Here is a 19,823-nt window from a genome sequence, read left to right as displayed (position 1 = left end):
AAAGGACAGTAAAAAATCACGTAAATGATATTTAAATCATAGGTGTTTTAAGAGCAGCATATCAATGCCAAAGACTTAGATAATGGACACAAGATGTACATGCTCGTACATAAAATATTAAATTTTGATTTAAAATTTACTAGTGGGTAGCCCAAACGACCTCAATTATTTCTCTATATCCTGTTTGGCAAAATGGACATCCTTCCGTAGCCTGCAAAGTCCTGCAGTTAAGATTCAGAAGTTACTGGACAAAAATGCATCTCAATATTAGCTTCCCCCCAAATCCAAACCCAGAGATGTGTTAATATGGATATACATATAGATACATCTACTTGTGTATAGATCATGGATGAATTCTAACGGTGTATTACTAAAATGGTGAAAGTAAGTATTTCTGAAGTATGAGCATCCATTGTTATGGTATTAAAAAACCATTCTGCAAATACTTGGACGTGATGTCAAGCAGAAAGCCTTTCTCTGCTCTCTTTTCAAATGAAGCAGGCTAAGAAACCGAACTGCTTTGCCAGTTTGCTCCTGGAAGCAATAACGTGGTCACAACACTTGCTATGACCATCCCGTCCCTTTACACACTTGGGGAGGCGGGCCCGCCTGTCTCCACTTCGGGATGACTGACTGAGCTGCTGGTTTCCTCTGTAGCCTGTCAGACAAGGTTCTCAGGAGCTCCCAGGCCGCTGCTGGAGGACAGCGAAGCTCTTGTGCCCAAGAATCAATGTCTCCGAGGGCATCAAAAAGCAGCCACAATGCAGCCGCCAGCGTGTTTTCATTGTGCAAGCCCCACATTTCCTATTTAGAAAACACACAGCCATTACCCCATTCTGTATTCGCACAAGCCTTCTTTTATTTGTGTGTTATTATATGGCTTATACTGACATGTTTGTGTGATTCCACTGGTGTGCACACATCCATTCAGAGAGGAAAAACAGAAGTGTCCTTTGCAAACTTGTTAAAAGGAGAAAGGGACTCCCACTGTTTTTTTTCCCTTTGGCCGGGCAGCCATTTAGAGGATAGGATTTTAACTCTTTGTGTCCCAGAGGAGAATGACTTCTTTGTGCCTTTTAAAATTTACAATGGCTTCTTTACTGGTGAAATGTTGTAAATGAGAGGAAAAAAAGTGTTATTTGTAGATTACCTCAATCCTAGGAGCTGACATTTCTACAGCATTGTACAGAGTACATTAGACAGCACAGGGGAAAACTTTTATTTCATTCTTAACATGCTCAAGCTGTTTTTACAAAGCAGTTTATAAGTATGGCTAAAAAAAAAACACCTTAAAAGCACTTTACTTTGGGACAATCAGTATTTCTGGAAAATTTCTGGTTGGCTCTTTGTCGTTGTTATTTTGGAAGGTTCAACATGAATTGTGCCACATCTCTAGGTATTTGTAACATGGCCGTTTAAGGAGATAGTATATTTTAGGCATTCACAACGTGATCTCCCAGCAGTGTTTTCTGATATGATCTGGTGATTCCAAAGATTGTGGTCACTTAATCCAGTTCTACCTCTAAGATGAATACACACACACACACACACACACACACACACACACACACACGTGTGTATATATATATATATATACACACACACATATACACAGATATTGGTGAAATTGACTCCTACTCCCCAAGGCTACCTTTGCAAGTCCAGTGACGCCACAGCCCAAACTGAGGGGTGCACCTCTGCGAGACTGGAGACGACGTGTATGTAACCTGTAACGCAGCGGCCCTGTGCACAGAACCGACCCCTTTACAGAGACACGGAGGTGGGTAAGATGCAGGCACCAGCTTTGAAACATGCTGGGTTTTGAAGACTCTGATTCTAGGAGGATTTGGAACAAGAAGAGTTAATGGCCCACATGTTCTCTCATCCCCGCTAAATTCCAAAGGGACAGGGCTCGGTGACAACACAGCCCTCACAGCCCGGTACCTAAAATGAAGAGGGAGAGCGCTCTATTCTTCAGCATCTCTCGAATTAATTAGCTGGAAATGAGTCTTGTCAGTGTTTTGGGAAGGCAGAAGGGCTGAAAAGAGATGGCTAGAATTAATCACAGCGAGAAAGCACCTGGGCTGCCTGCCAGAGTTCAGAAAACCCGACGAGAAAAGAAAAGGAATGAGGCTGACTCGCCGTCTGAAGGAACAAATGGAATCCCAGCAAACATCCGCGTCTTTGCCGAATAAGGGACAGGCCCTCCACAAGAAAAGTTTATTATTTGCTGCCACAGTAAGTACAATATATGACTGAAATGCACATTGTATCCATGGGGACAAAGCAATTCAAGACAGCTACATTTTTAATGCCAAGAAACAACAGAATACTTATGTACTTTCACTTTTAAGCTTAAACACATTTCACTCTATTACCTAAAAGATTCACGAGTTCCTGAACTTGTACTTAATATTATCTTCAAACACTTGCAATTTCACATACCGAAGCAGATGAAAAATCCATGAAACTGTTTCCAAAAATTCAGGTATTCGGAGCGTTTGTTCACTAGAAAGAAAAAAGAAACAAAATTGCAGACATAACAGGTCTATTTACAAGAATCATCAAAGGAAAAATCATCCAGGAACTGTGATCAGAAATAACCGAGAAACCCGACACGACTCCTTCAATATTATACAAGGCGTTTTCTGTTCTCTTCACAGCAGTCAACATTAACTATCTTTTAAAGAAAATCTAATTCCCATCACAAACTCCTGGGCCGCATGAAGAGTTTGCTAGGCTTTTTATATTTCTCCCTTAGAAGGAGTTTGCAGTTTTAACTCTTTTAAGAAAACGGCAGCATAAAGCCTGGAAAACAAATGCTTGGCAATTAAAATTTAGGGCATTCTTTGCAATTTTAAAAGCAAAATGCTCCCATCCACGTTCTCATGAAGGAACCTTGTCACGTGCAAGGTTGACGGGGAAGGGGGGACCGCTTTCTACCAACTGAGGGAGGTACAGCCCACGCCAGCGTACTTACCGGCTGAGGGGTGTCACTAGATTTCAGAATCAGCTTGTCACCCCGCTTTTCCACTTCAAACCCCATTTTCTTAAGTAGGGAAGTGTCGGCCAGCCCTTGCTCCTCCATCTTGGCAATCAGGTCCTGGTTTTGGCTGTTGTCCTCGGTAAGGTTCCGGATGGCATACACCACCCACTGGGTCAGAACTGGAACCAGAGTGAAGGAACCTGCCAGCATTTACTCTCCTGCTTCAGAAATTCGCACGGGCATTGTTGGGAGGGGGGAGAGCAGCATGGCAACCCCGAAAACACCGGCTCAATTAAGTGTTTCTTGAGAATTTGCTAAGAATATGCATGCAAAGCGCTAAGGACTCAAAGTGATATAATCACACGGGCGCACACGTGTCCAGTGTGTGTGTCACGTCTGGTGGCTGGGACACAGGTGCTTCAGCAGGATTTGCTGCAAGTATGAACAAGGGAGCAAAGGCTTCGAGATCCACACTGAAGTTTATGACACCAGCGTTTGCACTCACACACATGCACACACGAGCACGCGCACACACACGATACTTATTGAGTCACTAGGGAAAGTATAACAGCGTTAGAGAATTAGTCACAAGGATGCCAGCTAGAATCCAACCAGAAAATCGTCTTGTTTCACGGAAGCCCAGTTACAAATAAGAATGGTTTCCTAGGCGTCGCCGTGGAAGTCCCCTCACTCCTCATTGTAAAGACGAAGCTGGGAGGCCTTGGAAGGATTTGCTGTGTTTGGTCTGAACACCTGCGCTCTCGAGGAAGCCTCGCCCTCGCTTCCTCCACGTGCCCCAGCCCTAGTTTAAAATGCTCTGCCCAGCATCCATCACAGCAGACGGAAGACAACTTACGAAGACGACAGAATCGCTGCGTCCTGTACTGAGGTCTCTTATTAGTCACCGAGGGCAGCGGAAACCTCAGGGAAGCCCTACACGGCTATTCTAAGTCTATGAAAGCTGCTGTGTGGACTAGCATCCAGCGTTGGGCCCAGGGACACACAAAAGGTGCCAACCACAGGGTGCCCGGCACCCTCTGTTGGTCCACAGGGAACACACAAAATGCCTCAGGTGGAATGAACACTTTTTCCAGGAAACACAGGCCTCCCCTGCCTGAGTGAGCGGAAGACAGCAGGAAAAACAAGCCCTGTCCCGATCACCAAGCGTTGCCTATGCAGGCATTTCTGATGCAGAACTGAGGCATGCGTGTCCCCAAAAGGGATCAGGCCCTTTAACTCAAGAGTTGAGGCCTCTGATCCTGTCCTGGTCCCCAGCACAGTGGTGAGGCTGGGGCCCAGACACTGCCAGCTCCCTCCAAGTGACACCAGAAGCCACAGAGAAAGGCTTCCATGCGCATAAAGCCTGGGGCTCTGACAGTGTTTGGGGAAGAAAGTGAATCAAACGGTTTTTCTAGTTCAATAAACCTGCAAGGAAAACAGTAAAAGAGGAGCGTGTTCCACGCGCATTTTATGCCTGGAACGTGTTTCCCGAGGTTTAAAGGCTGCTCCATCTTTGTCCCTCCACCACACCCAGGCTGGTCCCTCCTGACAAGCCTGCCTGGCGCCCCGTGGTGGGCGGGGCCTCACCTTGGGTGCTTCCCCATCTGGCTTGACCCACCCCTCACTAGCACTGGCTGTGGGCGCCTGCCGCTCCCAGCTCCCCCAGGGCGGGGCCGCCAGCTGGCACGAGGAGGACCAGCACAGGCTTGCTGAGTGATCCACTGGTCTCTGGGTTTAGCATCAAAGCCACTGGTGGGTATAAATGACTAACGCTTTCCAGACGACAAGGAGAGGGAACTGCTGGTGCCCAGCTGATGCCAACTCTGTAATTAGCCAACCCCCTTTGGTGGGGAAAACGGTCCATTTTGCCACCTATCTACCATCCTTTCATGATAAAGCCCAGGCCCTTTATGAGGCTGAATTTCTTGTGTGGAGACAGAATCCACACAAATATTCAAACGCATAAAACCTTAATTTGATTTTCTGGCACTTCCACAATCACCAAAGCCCCACTTTGTGCCCGTATAGAGAATAACGGCCCTAGTGACAAAAACTTCCAATATATTTACTCTCTGAACAACGAATCACCCGCCACAACCCATTTCTCCTCTAGGACACTGTCATTACATAAATCCATTTCCTCACTTTCCATAGGGAAAGGGGCAGTGATCATGAGGACTAAGGGCAGGAGTGAACATTTCAGGGGTAAATCTGGGTAAGGCACAGGAGGTTGACTTCATGTGTCACTCTCTACTGCGAATGACAGAGCAGAGCACTTCTGTCTGAAGCTTCCTGGTGATTCGCTGAAACGTAATTAAAAGTAGGAAACCCGGAGTTCCCGTTACCGCACTGAGAGCTCCTGAGAATCAGAGACTGCTGAGCTAGGTGACGGAGGAATGCGATGCCAGTCTGTCACAGCCAGCTGCAAAAGCAGGGTCTCTGGAGGAAAGCACTGTCAACCGGGCTGCAGGCAAACACACGCCCGCCGAGGGTCCCTGCAGAGCTCTCTTGCCAGGCGCCCTTCACATCTCAGGCTCTAGCAACATGCCTCCCCCTCACCTGCCCCTTCCTCTCTCAGGCTCAGCGAAGCTCCACCTCCCCCGGAAGCCTCCCTCTGTCTGGGCTGCCCCCGGACACCACCTTACGTTAGGCACGTTAGGCACGGCCGCTGTATGTTCCCAAAGCATCCCCGTTGTCATCGCACCGCTTGTACCCACTGTCCGAGGGTCTGCGAGCTTCTCAGGGGCAGGAGCCACACTCGACCGGTCGCTATCTCCCCAGCACCCAGTCTAACTCCTGACACAGAGGGTCCTCATTTGTGTTTGATGAACATCATGTAAGCTACGACTACCTGTTTTGTGTGTCTGCCCTAACGCCCCGTGAGCCCCTGATAAGCAAGTCTGATGTCTTAGTCACCCCTCTGCCCGCTGTCCCGAGCTCAGTGCTGGGAGGTGGCTGCTGGACGTCCGGACTGACCCGCCCTTCACCAGGGGTGGGGCCGTGGTGGGGCTGCAGTGACCCACACGGGCTGGGCCTTTCCTCCTCATCCTCGGTGTGGTTTCCTGACTCAGGGCTTTGCAGAGTTGAGAGATTAGATGAAAGTAAACCAATATAAATACAACCCAGGCAAGGAAGCTGAACTGTGCAAATAAAAGGCCCATGACAACAAAACCCCAGGAGAAGTCCCATGTGGACGGATGAAAGGGTGGATTTTAATCACGTCATCTGGGCAGGCAGCTACCACATTTGGTGAAAATACTGTTATGGTATTTTAAGAGCATTTCACCCTTGAAGGGTTTGGTAGCTCATTTCTGTAGAAGAACTTCCACTATCCCCATCTGATCCACAGGAAAGGAGGCGCACAGAAGAGGTCCTGCCCACCAGACCGGTGTGCGCCCAGGGACTCACTGGGCAGCAAGGCTGCCGTTCCCAGCTGGGCCAGCACGGCTTCAGGAAGGAAAGTGACGGTCAAGATTTCATAAGGAGTGGACTCTTCGCATGGCCACCCTGACAGGAGCGGCATGAAAGCCCAAAGCAGAAGAGGCATTTTGTCTTCTTCCAAAACTGGCATTCGAAGGGCACAGAGGTGCACGTAGCAGGAGTGGGCGGAGCTGGAAGTGTTTTCAGCACCTTGCAAACCAGAAATTAGAAATGAACAGCAAAGCCCCCGGCACTTCACTGCAGGGTGCATTTCACATTCCCGTGTGCCGTAAGTGACAAGTGTCTCATTCCTCCTTAAGGATGAGCTCCCAGAGTGAGAATACTGTGTGCTGGGACACTCCTCCTGGGCAGGTGCTCTCCACTTGGAGCGAGCACCAACGTTTTGGGGTTTAAATTAAATACCTACCAATTAAATATCACACTAAGGTCCCTTGATTTGTCCCTATTTCCGGTGAGAACATTTCTGCCCCATTGTCCCGGGTCTCTGACTTAACCACAATTTAAAAACCAAATTTTACTAGTTGTTCCTTTCATGAAATTTGAGTTGAAAGGAGAGAGGCGGCAGCACAGCCTGCAGGAACTGTGTCTAATGCACGAGGCTGGCTCATGAATCATGAATATGCATGACGCTCCTTGTTAGCCGCTGTGAAAGGCTGAGAGCCTGCTAGCCCTGCAGACCCAGACAGCCTCGAGTGTCACAAGGGAGATTAAAGCGAGTCCCAGTTAATATTCACATCGCCCTCTTGTTCCCTCTCTAAAGAGAGAGAAAGAAAGGAGGAGTGGGGGAGAAAATTAAACATCTTCTAAAGCCTCTAATCCTACCAACACTTGAAGTGCTTTCTTGTATGCTTAGCTTTAGAAAGAGAGCTTCTAGAGTTTCCATAGCTACTGCAAACAGAAAGCGTGGGCCTGTTTGTTACAAAACTGCCTTGAAAGAGCCCTGCATCAGCACTGCAGCGAGGACTCAAGGGCACAACAGGAAGAGGCAGCCCTTCCACACAGCACTCTGTCCGGTACCTTGAGACGGGCCACAATGGTGACAGTGACAGTTAAGCGCCTTAAGGCTGCTGCGCCTCGGAAGGTGAAGTGAGAAGCTGTGCTAGGACTCCAAGCACGGTTGTGACTGGGTCAGTGCTGAGCCCAGTGGCCTTGGGCAGGTTCGGTGATGGGGTGTTAGCAGGGCAGAGAAAGGGAGGCTGGAGGACAACACGACACAGAGACACAGTTCACGACAAGGATATCACTACCCAGATTTAAGTACCAAATTCACTTTTAACGAAGTCAGGCGAGTTAAAACATGGCAACTGTCCGATGAGAAAGCTTCCTTTCACTAAGAAAGGCAACGGTCTTTCAATGATCAGCTTCAGTGATACATAAAGTCCTGAAGATGACCAGAATTCAGGCCCTGTGAGGACAGGGACTTTGTCCCGATCACTGCACCATCTCTGTCTAGAAGACTGCCGAGAACAGGGGCTGGCAAATGATGGCCCGCGTTTGTGTATGGCTGCAAGTTAAATGCTTTTGTATTTCTAAATGATTGGGAAAAGCCAAAAGAACCCTAATTTGTGACACATGAAAACTATGTGAAACTCAGACATCAGTATCCATGATAAATCAAGTTTTACCGGCACGGCTGTGCTGCTTCACTTACGTCCTGTCTCTGGCTGCCTCCATGCTGGGCTGGCAGGTGTGACAGACAGTACAGCCACTAAAGAAAGACAAAGGCATTTACCAAATTTCAACCATAAGGTTTGCCAATCTCTGCCCAGGACATGGAAGGCACCAATAAATATCTACTGAATGAATAAATGACCTTTTACAAGTACTGTCACTGAAAAACTTACATTATTTAAAGTCAAGCAATTTAAATATGTTAAAAGACTTTACTGACGCTCGGGATCTATATACACTATCTATGTAACACCTATATGTTTTATATAGCTATGATGTATAATGCATCTTTAATATCATATATAATAAATATACGTATAAAACAAATATACGTACTATATCTGTAATCTTTAATTTTTGCTTCCAGGATAGGTTTTTAAAAATGATTCTCAGACAACCCCATTTATGCCAGGGGTTTATGTACTGCCTAACTTTCGAAAGCACAGTCTTTAGCAGGGCGCAGGGCACACACTAGAGACCTGCTACGAAGCTGGTGCGAGACCAGCATGCCCAGCGCTGGGCAGGCCTCCATCACCAGGCTGGCACGAAGCCACGGGGGCCTCCGCCACATGAGCGTGCAAGATGCTTCGTGACTCCCACACCCACGCGACTACCTGCCCAGACTATGGAAGATCGCACAACTTTTCAGAGTGCGAAGCGTTCAACTTTTAAAATTGTTCTTAAAATGCTTTACATTGCTAAAGAGCAAAATACTTTCAGACATACCAGTTTCTGTCAGCCGAAAGACAAAGCACGGGATGTACCACTGAAAGGGAGACTTCTCTTCCTGCCACAGGACATACTTCTGCCATCCTGGCAGCCTGTGCGTGATGGGTGGCGTGGCCCCTGGGAGACCCTGTCCTCTGACCCCTTGGCAGGAGTCCTACCCACGCCTGGGCCTGCATTCGCTTTAGGAGGGAAAGAGAGAGGCATTTCCTCCACTGCTGCCCAGGGGCGCCTGGGCGTCGGGTAGCTCTGCTGTTGGGGGACGAGGGACCTGTCCAAACCCCAGAGGACGTCGTCCCAGTGGAGATGGAGGAGGAAGGCTGAGCTGCAGGCAGGGGACAGAGGGCAGCTCACGGGCGAAAGTGGGAGGTGGTCAGAGGAGAGAGCCCTGAGGGGGGAGGGAGCCTGACAAGCGCAGGCCCTCCCGTCCCCAAAGGGCATCGTGAATCTCCCCGAACGCCAAGCGACACTTCGTGGCTTTCGTGGTAAAGCTCACGTTTCTTCATCGACTATAATTTTCCTTTGCTTTCCACTCACTCATGTTGCCCAGTCACACCCCACGCTCCTCATTCAGGGCAGTAAGTGGGAGTCTCTGTAGGAAGTACACACCCCACACAGGTCTCTGCATGTGGTGGGAACCCGCGTGGGCTCGGTGACCACCGCAGACCACCCATCGTGGCTCCCTCCTCCTCCGCGTTGCTGGTCTATCTGGTATCTCACTCGGCTCTGTGCTTTGTATTTAAATATGAGGGGGCAGCTGTGGTTCAAGTGCTCCACTGCTGTGCTGAGATGTACGTACTCGTCTGGGTTTTGGAGTCCATCCTAACAGCATGTACAATGTATGTGTTCTCTCTAATTTACCAATTAACGGCTAACAAAAAAAAAATCAATGGAAGAGGGTAGGAAAACAAATAGTTGCCAGATTTGTAAATTATAGGTCACAACCTGAAAAGTGTGACACTTGTTTAGTGTGTGCTATGAGGAGTGGAGAGTTCCAGTCCTGACTGAGGGAGAGTCATCTAGAAACACCACCCTGGCCAGCTGAGGAGGCCTTTCTGGCCTCTAACCACCCCCCACCCCCCGGAACTAGACATCAAAGGAAGTGGTACAAAGGCCCAACAGAACCCACTGCTGGCTTCCGACAGAACTGAGAAGCCCGAGTGTCAACCAGAGCGTTTTCACAGCTGCTCAAACCCAATCAGCACTCTCTTCTCGACTCTGACACTGTCCTCGGCAGGCACAGCTTCCTTTCCATACACCGACCCTTTAAACGGAGAGGTGACATATTCAGGACGCCACGGGCCCCCCTCCTCTGGGAAGCCTGAAGGCTTCCTACCTGACAAGGCCCCGTGTCACCTGTCTAGACCCCTGCCAGGCTATGAGCAGAGTCCTTTCCACGTCCCCGACGCATAAGGCACAGGCAGACAACGTCGCCGCTGTCGTCACCGCTAGCAGGTCTGTCCGTCGAGCAGTGAAGTCACAGGAAGAGGTGCTCTGCTCCCTCAGATAGTCGCCGCAGGCAACAGCCCCCTCCTAAAGCTGCTGCGGCCGCGAGGGCCGCACTTCCAGGCCACCTCACATCCACGGTGCTGTTGGGAAATGATCCCACAACGCTGGGACTGATTTTGTACATCAGATTCTGGAATCGTTCACTAACCACCTCAAAGCCCGCGTGGTGCGAAGCAGTCAGTCTGGCACCCGCGTCACAGAGCAGGTTTCAAACCAGAAACAACCAATACCACTTCTGACTTAAACCACACGAAAGGGTTCTGGGGCCACAAAGTTGGTCCATTTGTACTTGGGGCAGCCCTCCAAGGTCACTTCTGAGACTCAGGACGAACCACTGCACATGAGGTCAGACAATTAAGTTCACAAACTCATCCTAGAAAAAGTGCTACATACCTCATTGCTGAATATCACTACGGTCACCTTCAAAGTCCTCCCCTTTGGAAGCTATACACCGACGCCAGCGCCTAGTCCACCCTTCAAAGCAATTTTGGAACTCTTTTTCTGGAATGGCCATCACAGCTGTTGTCATATTACCCTTCATGTCCTGAATGTCATCAAAATGTCTTCTGTTCAATATTTCCTTTATGTTTGGGTAAAGAAAGAAGTCACTGGGGGCCAGATCAGGTGAATAGGGAGGGTGTTCCAATAGTTATTTGTCTCCTGGCTAAAAACTCCCTCACAGACAGTGCCATGTGAGCTGGTGCGTTGTCGTGATGCAAGAGCCATGAATTATCAGCGAAAACTGCAGGCTGTTTTCATCTAACTTTTTCACGCAGCCTTTTTAGCACTTCCAAATAGTAAACCTGGTTAACTATTTGTCCAATTGGTACAAATTCATAATGAATAATCCCTGATATCAAAAAAGGTTAGCAACAACGTTGCAACACGTTCGTGAACTTAACTGTCAGATTGCGTACAATGTTTAGCAGAATGCTTGGCGCATGACTGGCATGTAGCAGACACTCAGCAAATGGTGCAGAATAACCCTTGTAGAGCCCATCATGCTGGGTGTCTGTCTTCTCCATGGCCCTCCCTCTCTCATGCCCCTTCTCACTTACTGTCCCCATGTGACTCTCTGGCTCCTTCTACTGAGCATGCGCTCACCTCGTGCTGGGACTCCTGGCTTGGTCCTAGGAGCTCCTGGCATATACAGAAGGAGACATGTTCTTAGTAATTGCTGGATAGATGCCCCCTGGCGCCTGGCTTCTCTCTCCTTGTACAGGGGGGGCACCCCCAGCTCTCCTATCAGCTCTGGGCTGTGGTGTCACTTAGTAAATGCATGGATACCCAGCGCTATGCGATGTCAGCCATCATGCTGCAAGGGAGGACTCATCAGGGAGAGGTGTCCTGGACACAGCAAGCTCCCAAAGAGAGGAATACTGCCCAGAGCCTCAGTTCACACACAGGGTCGCTGCCGGGAGGGCAGCAGAGAGGGTGGGATGTCACCTGAGCTCACCGGGTCCTGACAACAGAGGAATTTATGGATGGCAGCCGGTGGGGGCCCAGCAGAGGCACTGGGCAGCTCAAAGCCCCTTCTGCCAGGTGAGAGGGTGTCCATAAAGTGCTCTGCACCCTTTGGGATAGAGGAATTATCAAATAACAAGCTGGCTCAACTGAATTTCTTTCTGTTCATAAAGTCCACTGCTACCTGCAATGTAAGCAAAGCTCTGCAAGAGGAAATTGATTGAAGTGTATCGCATAAGCCAAGACTGTCCGTTTACCTGGTATAATTTTATGCAGAACAACAAAGGTAATAATTGCAGCGGCTCTCACCTCCAAGACGAGTGTCAGGGACGTTTAGACACTATCAGGAAACCCTCCACCTGCACTGACACGCTCTGTGGGGGGATCAGTACCCTCACCCTGCTGCTGAGAAAACAGACACGGGGGCTATGGCCTGCCCAAGGGCACACAACTGTGAACCAGGGTGCGACATGAACTGCAGCACCCCCTGACGCACCCCGGCACCCCTGAAGCACCCCGGCACTCCCTCTGAAGCACCCCTGCTCCCCCTGAAGCACCCCGGCACCCCTGAAGCACCCCGGCACCCCAGAACCCCTGAAGCACCCCTGCTCCCTCTGAAGCACCCCGGCACCCCCTGAAGCACCTGGCCGTACCGCCCTACGCACTCTTCATGACCGCAGTGATGAGGTGGGACCTGTGCAGGAGGACACGCTTCCTCCCTGTGGAGTCTGACTGCGAGCTTCTTAGCTGTGCCCACAGACCAATGGCAGGAATGCCAGGTTTTATGATACTTGGCACAGGGTCCCTCTCTCTTCAAAGAAATCCTAAAGCATAAAATACAGCCTGCGAACACCAGTTAGGGTGACTACCTCTGCAAGATGCTTTTGGAAGTAGCTAATAAACAGTTAAAATGAAGTTAAAATTTGAAGCAGAAAAAGAAGTAATCCCATCTAAATTATAGAAGATTAGCAGGAGTCTCGCGCTACTGACATTCCAAATGAATAACGCGCAGCCGGAAGACGAACCGGTTCTAAGAGACGCAGCGCAGGGGGGGCACAGCGTGGGGCTTCTGGCGGGTTTCAGACGCGACATGGCAGCAGGCTACAGGGGCAGGGCACCCCTCACCCGCACGTGCGAGGTGCCTGAGCACATCACCTCCCTGCTGGCTCCAGAAGTCACTGGTCACCTGGGGAAGGTCCACTCTGCGGGTCACCGTACCATGCTGGCTCGCCTCGCCTCTCCACCCCAGCCCCTCCTGGTAGCTCCCACAGGTCAGCAGTCACGGGCGGTGGGCCCGCAGGTCTGAACAGGCAGGGATCCGGGGACAGGTGTGCTTCCCGAGGACACTCCGTGCTGCAAAGTCAACACGGGGCGTGTGGAGGTTCCCTTCTGGGCCGTCTGCTTCCATTTGCATGAGTCACAGGCGAGCTGAGAGCTGCGTGCAGACCTCTAGTTCTCGCTTACCCTCAGAAAGAGAGCAGCACGCTGCATCCATTTTAAAATCAAGACAACCGTCACAGAACTTTACAATATGCCAGTAACTCTGGCATTAATGGGAAATAAATCCCAACAATACTTCAGACAATTTAAAAGCCAAGCTGGCTGTAGTGGTGACATTGAGTTCTAAAGCTCTTTTTTGACACACGTCTCTTAAAACTTCTGAAGTACCGAATTATCTTGCGGCAGGAATCTTATTCAATTATCGAAATCTAATACTTTAACATCTTTTTCCTTCTCTCTATGAACAGTATGCTTCCTGATCCCTATACTGACATTACAGCAAGGGATTTAGACATAAACAGAAACTTAAACTGCCAATCACACATCTGATTGTCTCTTAAGAATTTAATCGTGACCTGTTCACGCACTCAATGACTACGAAGGCATGATGCTCAATGCTAGGCGCACAATCATTAGGACAGCGGCGCGGACATTCTAGAGAGAAGGCAGCACCACACCAAACCGGACCTGAGTGGGGTGATATGACGCAGTGCAATCACAGGACAATGCACGGACAAGGGGGGTGGAGAAGGCCTCTCTGAGGAGGTGACACTGAGCAAGAACCCACAGGATAAAAAGAAACAGGTCACCTGGCGAGGTGGGGACGGCGGCAGGCAGCAGAGCAGATGTGCAAAAGCTGACTAGAAGTGACAAGGAATCTCCGGCTGGCGGGGAATGTGTGGAGTGACAGGGCATGGGGCAGGGGGAGGTCGAGGCGAGGCCGTCCAGCCATCTTGGGCCGTAGTAAGGAGTCTGGATCTTACTCTAACGCAGCAAGAAGCCTCTGGCAGCTGACGTACGAAAAACGGAAAGCTCCCTTTGGCACCTCTGTGGAGGGAGGTAAGGGAGGAACTGGAGACCAATCAGAGTCCATATGGCAAAAGGAAGATTCTGGAATAGGGCAGACCTGGACTCAAATTCCAACTCTGCCATTTTATAAGCTTTATGACTCTGGGTAGTTTATATAACCTCATTTGTCATGCGCCTCGCCCGGCAGCGGGCGCACATCAGCACACCTGAGGGCCACAGGTGCTGCCCAGCGCCAGCCTGGGGCCCTGGCGAGCCGTGGAGCACCAGGCTCCTCCATCGGGCAGGCGACTTCACTTCCCTCTGCCTTGGTTTCCTCGTCCACACAATCGGGGAGACGAAATGATCTCCCAGTATGTCAGTGACAGCACAGGACAGAGAGTAAGGGCTCAGGCCCTGCAGTCAGCAGACAGCAAGTCCAGGTTCGAATGGCCCTTCCTGACGCTCACCAGCTCATGACCGTGGCCGGGTACAAACCCTGTTTGCCTCTACTTGCCCGTCTATAAAATGGGGATAGTAACGGTATGGATCTTATAGAGTGACCATGAAGTTTAAATAGAATCACAACACCTGGCCTGAAAGAGGCGCTCAATAGACGTCAGCTATTATATCTTTGTGAAGCACACAGGCCTGCTATTGTTGCTACTGTCACAGGTGTTTACCCCAAGGTCAACAAAGCTGGGCTGTGCATTTTGGGTATCATAGAAAAACCAGCATCGCCTCTGGCAATAAAACCCATCTCTTCGGTTACCAACACCATTTAGTTCTCTGGCTGCCCCTTCCACCAGGGACACGTGAGATGTGTAACGCCTTTTATAAGTCACTGTTTCCCCACCAGCACCCGATGCACGTTGTATATTTCATTAAACACAATGCCATTTCATAGAGTTTGTTCCTTCTCCCTTTACCAATTTCCAACTAAGGGACGGAAAACCAAGGCTACCAGCGTGGAGGGAGGAAGGAACAGACGCTGGGCATCTGCACGTTCATTGATTTACTCGGTGTCCATCAGAGTGCCCATCATACGAGAGGCCTAAAGCCAGCGGTCCTGACCTTCCAGGAAGAAATAGGTAACTACAAACTGTTACAATAGCTACAATGTTAAATGACAGGAGACAAAACAGTAAAAAGGGCATCATGATCTGAATTGGGATCATGGAAGGCTTCTCTCAATAAATAACGTTTAAAGCAAAATGGAAGAATAAGTAGGAGTGGCCAGTGCAGACGGGAGAATTTCAGGCAGAGGAGCAGGATGTGCAAATGTGGGGGTAGAGCGAGCTTGGGGTGCCAGTGGAAGAGGGAGGCCAGCATGCCAGAAGGGCAGAGTCGGGAAGGCCTGGGGACACGCGCCCCCTGCTCAAGCCAGCACTTCCTACGCAGCCTCTCCATGCCAGGGACGACCGCAACAGAGGTCAATCGGGTGTAGTTTTACCGAAATGGGTCAACTGGATGTGGTTCAACAAAACAGGTGTCAATCAGATGTGGTTTAACCAAAATACGGTCAATCGATGTGGTTTGCCCTCAGGGAGCTCAGAATCACACACAGGTGGCAGGCCCACCAAGGACATGTCACCAGCTCCTAGGGGCACAGAAGAGAGGCTCCCCGAGGGTGAGGCCAGGGCTGCTTCCCCTAGGGGAGCTGGGCGCTGCCCCCTAACCTCACCATGCTGTGCCTACCCCACCAGCCTGCAGGCTCCACGGGGCACAGCTGGCACCTCCTCTTTGGTCAACACTATTCTGCAGCTCGAACAGTGCCCAGCACATAACAAAGCAGATACTCAAGAAACAGCTACTGAATGTACAAACGAAAATAATACTAGACACACCAGTGAACTGAATCCAGCAACAGGAAAAGGACAGTGTATGCAAGTTGGCTGACGCTGGAAATCTGTTCTACCCAAAGTCATAATAATTCAGACGGTACAGTCTTGTGCCAGGATAAGGAACAGACAGGACAGGACCGACACTCTGAACAGACCAGAGAACCAGAGCCAGAACCATGCCCACAGGACAATGAATCATGTGGCCCTGCGGAGACATGGGTGACATGGGACAACTGCATAACCACAGGGGACAACTTAAACCCTGAGCCGCTACTGTACATCACAAATAAGAATTAACTTCTGATTATAGATCTAAACAGGGAAGGTGAAACAATAAAGCTTTTAGATGAAAATACAGAAGAATATTTTTATGGCCTCAAGGTCTCTGATAAGACACAAAAACCTCTAACCATCGAGGGAAGAAAAAAATCCATGAAAACACACTAGAAGTCAGAGTAGAGCTCAGCTGTAGGGACTGGTACCGGGTGACTAGGGGTACAAGGGAGCCCTCAGGAATTGGGACTGTCCCGTCTTCAACTGGATGGTGGTTACTTGGGTGTGGACATACGCTGCGACACTCACTTATAAGTTTTACATTTTACTACATATTAAATTACATCTCAATAATAAAGAGATACCATAGAAAATATAAAAAAACAAACAAAGCCACAGGACTGGAGAGATTATTTCAGTACAGATATGAAAAAAGAACTGATAACTTAAATATAAAAAAAAATCCTAAGAATCAATTAAAAAAAGAGAACATAAATATAGGCAAAAAATTTTTGAATAGCTTCTGCATGACACAGGAAACTAAAATGGTCAATAAACTTAAAAATGTGCTTCTTATAATACTAATTAGAAAACTGAGGGCCGGCCGAGTGGCTTGTTGGTTAAGAGTTGGCTTGGGATGCCAGCTCTGAGCAGCAGGGCCCGGGTTCGGATCCCACATGGGCCAGTGACGCTGCGCCCTCTATAGCTAAGATAGTAACAACAGCTCAACCTGGAGCTGGGCTGCTGTGAGTTGCCGGCGACGGTGTAGGCTGCAGTGGGCTGCTGTAAGCTACCGTGAGTGACCGGCAGCCGGCGAGAGCTGCCCTGAGCCGCCATCCAGAGGCCAGCGACTGATCTGCCTCAGCTGGAAAGAACGCAATGATAATACCAACATGGGCCAGTGAAGCGACGTCCTCCACAACTAGAATGAAGAACAAAAGGACAGCAACTTGTCTGTTCCCCTTCCCCGATTCCCCAACACTGTTCCCTCTCCCAATTCCCCAATAAAATCTTTATATATATATGTCCATAGCAGCATTAACCGTAATAGCCCCAAGGCAGAAATAAACCCAATGTCCACCAACAGCTAAGGGATGGATGGATGTTAAACTGTCCCGGTATACACCATACAGTCAACTACCTGCAATGATCTGAATGAATCGTAGGGTTCGACTTTGAATGACAGATGAGCAAACAGTGCAAGCCATGGTCCATTCACATGAATTCCCCAAACGGCCAACCCAAAGCACACTGTGGGGGGTGTGGGCACAGGAGCTACCTGGGGAAGGGCAGGTCAGGCCGACCCGAGTCGGGGGCGTGAGTTACAGCCGGAAGGGGCTCAGGGAAGCCTGGCAGTGTTTTCTGCCTTGGCCCGGGTGCTGTTACATGTCTGCTTTATAGTCGTCGGCAAACAGTACACACATACTCTTTTCACTTTGGGGAATCCACGTTCTATTTCTAAATAAATAGTTTTGAAAAATTAGGATGAAAATGGAACTGAGACAACACGTGGGCTGGTTTGCCAAACGCAGGTCACATGCTCCGTCAACGAGACAGCGCTAAGAAACACTGCTGCTAACACCTCAAAACTCTTTGGAATTCTGTGGGTTCCACCGTTCTGGTGATTCGCAAAGGTGCCCGGCACCTGCCTGACTGCCACCATTTTCTTCTTAAAACCCCGTTAGGATTTCCTGGTGCTTCCTAGTTCCGCCCGGGGACACACCTGAGGAAGAGCTGCACTCGTTTCTAAAAGCACTTTAAGGAGAGAAAAACAGCAGAAGTCCTTTTGATTCTGATGTACTTTGGTTTCTCTCAGAAACCTGGAAAATGTTTTGACTTTTTATAGGCTTTTCCTCCCCGAACCAGCAAGTGCAGCAATCCACCTGCATTTGCGTCGCCCTTCAGTGATCTCGTATGAGAAATAAAATGAGGCTACCAACCAAAAACAAAGACAAGCCTCTCCTGTAAAAGTAAGGTCAGGCTGGTCACTGTCATGTGGCACAGCCAAACGGCAGGGCGGGTCCTTGTAAACTGGCCACCCACCTCCTAGTTTTGCTTCTGCCCACCAGTGAGGCTTTTCCACACCTGGGGAGGTTTTCAGCGGCACTCAGCTGACCCTAAAGAGTTCTGTCGGTCCCCCAAACAGCCTTTGCTGGCAGCTCACAGAAACCAGGTGCCAGGCTGGGTGGGAGCAGGCGGCCCTGAAGCCACAGGGCAAGGCCGGCCGCCCTGTGGTCACGTCTGTCTCGACCTCAGAGAAGATGTTCAGGCCAGAGAAGGGGGGAGACTGGAAAGGGGGAGGGTATCTGACAGGTGGCTTTATGTTTATATTTTCTGGATCTGTGACCATTGTCCAAGTGCTGGGCTGATGTGGGCCCACAGCAACGGGGGCTGTGCCTTCCCTCACCTGAGTCTCGCTCTTGTGAGGCCCCCACTGTAGGCAGAAAGCAGGCCCCACATCTCCCTAGAATCTGAGGTGTCTGTCACAGGCCCGGCAGACATGTGGTCAGGGTCCCCCCAAACCCCGCGGGCCTGAGGCGGGGCTCACGCCTTCCTTCACCGGGCGGCCCCAGCCTCAGCACCCGCCTGTGGTCATTCCACGACCAGCGTCTGTTCACTAGGCTCACTCCTCCACAGACCCACTCACCCCACAGGGGTTTTTTGTTTTTAAATCTGTTGGCTCCAGAAAAATAAGCGACAGAATACAACTCTTCCTGCTAAGAATGATGTTCTCAAAGCAACACAGCCAGGGAGTTACTATTTCACCATGCTGAAACGGTTGTGGCACGCCATGCTTTGACCAGACTCTTCTCTGTCACTGCAAAATTTGAGTAAGGTCACTTCAGGCAAAATATTCTGACATTAGGCGGGGTTGCCTGGAACATGTTTCTCTGTGCCAAACTGCGGGGACCCCATCTCTCAGGTGTCTTAGAAAATACATATTCTCTGTGGCAATGGTGTTTGAGCACAGCAATTTCAAAAAGCTATTTATTATAACATTCTAAACACATCCAAAAGTCCCTGCTCTTTTTAATAAAGAAAGCAAGTACAAAAAGGAAGCTGGCAAATCATTAACTGTGTGAGAAAATACATACACCTTAATAACGCTTATTAAGCACAGATCATGTGCCAGGAATCGCTCGAGGCACTTCGGGCCAGGTGCTCAGCCAGGTGCTCAGACTCCTTCGAAAGTCAGCAACTCGTGAAGGCAAACCTTCCTCCTCAGGGACTGCTGACTGTGACCTGCTGAAGGACCACGTCAAACAGGACGTGCCAGCTGACACCGCTGGGTGATGCCATCTGGGGACAAGGTGAGGCCTGATTATCAAGCACAGAAAGGACTTCCTTGTGACTGGAACGCTTCGTGCTGAATGTGCTTTCAAAGAATTCCAGAATGCTCTGTGCAGAGGAAGGCTCTCTGGGATCCACATACAGGCCCCCAGAGTGAACTGTAGGCTCATATTTCAGACATTATGGGCTAATCCAGGGGTCGGCAAACTGCGGCTCGCGAGCCACTGCGGCTCTTTGGGTACGTTCCGTCTCAAAAGTTTGCCGACCCCTGGAAAAGCCAGTCCTGTCCCTCACAACAATTTAAAAATTATTCGAGAGCCATAAATATATTT

The 19,823-nt window shown here is 49.6% G+C and overlaps 1 protein-coding gene across 1 annotated transcript in view; it reads right to left on the bottom strand.

The window, feature by feature from the left end:
- Positions 1-2,180: 2,180 nt before the first annotated feature.
- ATXN10 (ataxin 10) overlaps positions 2,181-19,823 on the bottom strand; it is a 157,590-nt gene continuing 139,947 nt past the window's right edge. The window contains exons 11-12 of the mRNA XM_019651700.1: positions 2,981-3,165; positions 2,181-2,508 (exon numbers count right to left, since the gene is read on the bottom strand). Of these exons, the coding sequence (XP_019507245.1) occupies positions 2,506-2,508; positions 2,981-3,165 (188 nt within the window). The 3' untranslated portion in view covers positions 2,181-2,505. The remainder of the gene's footprint in view (positions 2,509-2,980; positions 3,166-19,823) is intronic.

Source organism: Hipposideros armiger, unplaced genomic scaffold, assembly GCF_001890085.2.
Source record: "Hipposideros armiger isolate ML-2016 unplaced genomic scaffold, ASM189008v1 scaffold_164, whole genome shotgun sequence".
Lineage (NCBI taxonomy): Eukaryota > Metazoa > Chordata > Mammalia > Chiroptera > Hipposideridae > Hipposideros > Hipposideros armiger.
Note: the sequence above shows the minus strand (reverse complement) of the source record. Positions and strands in the feature narration are given on the sequence as shown.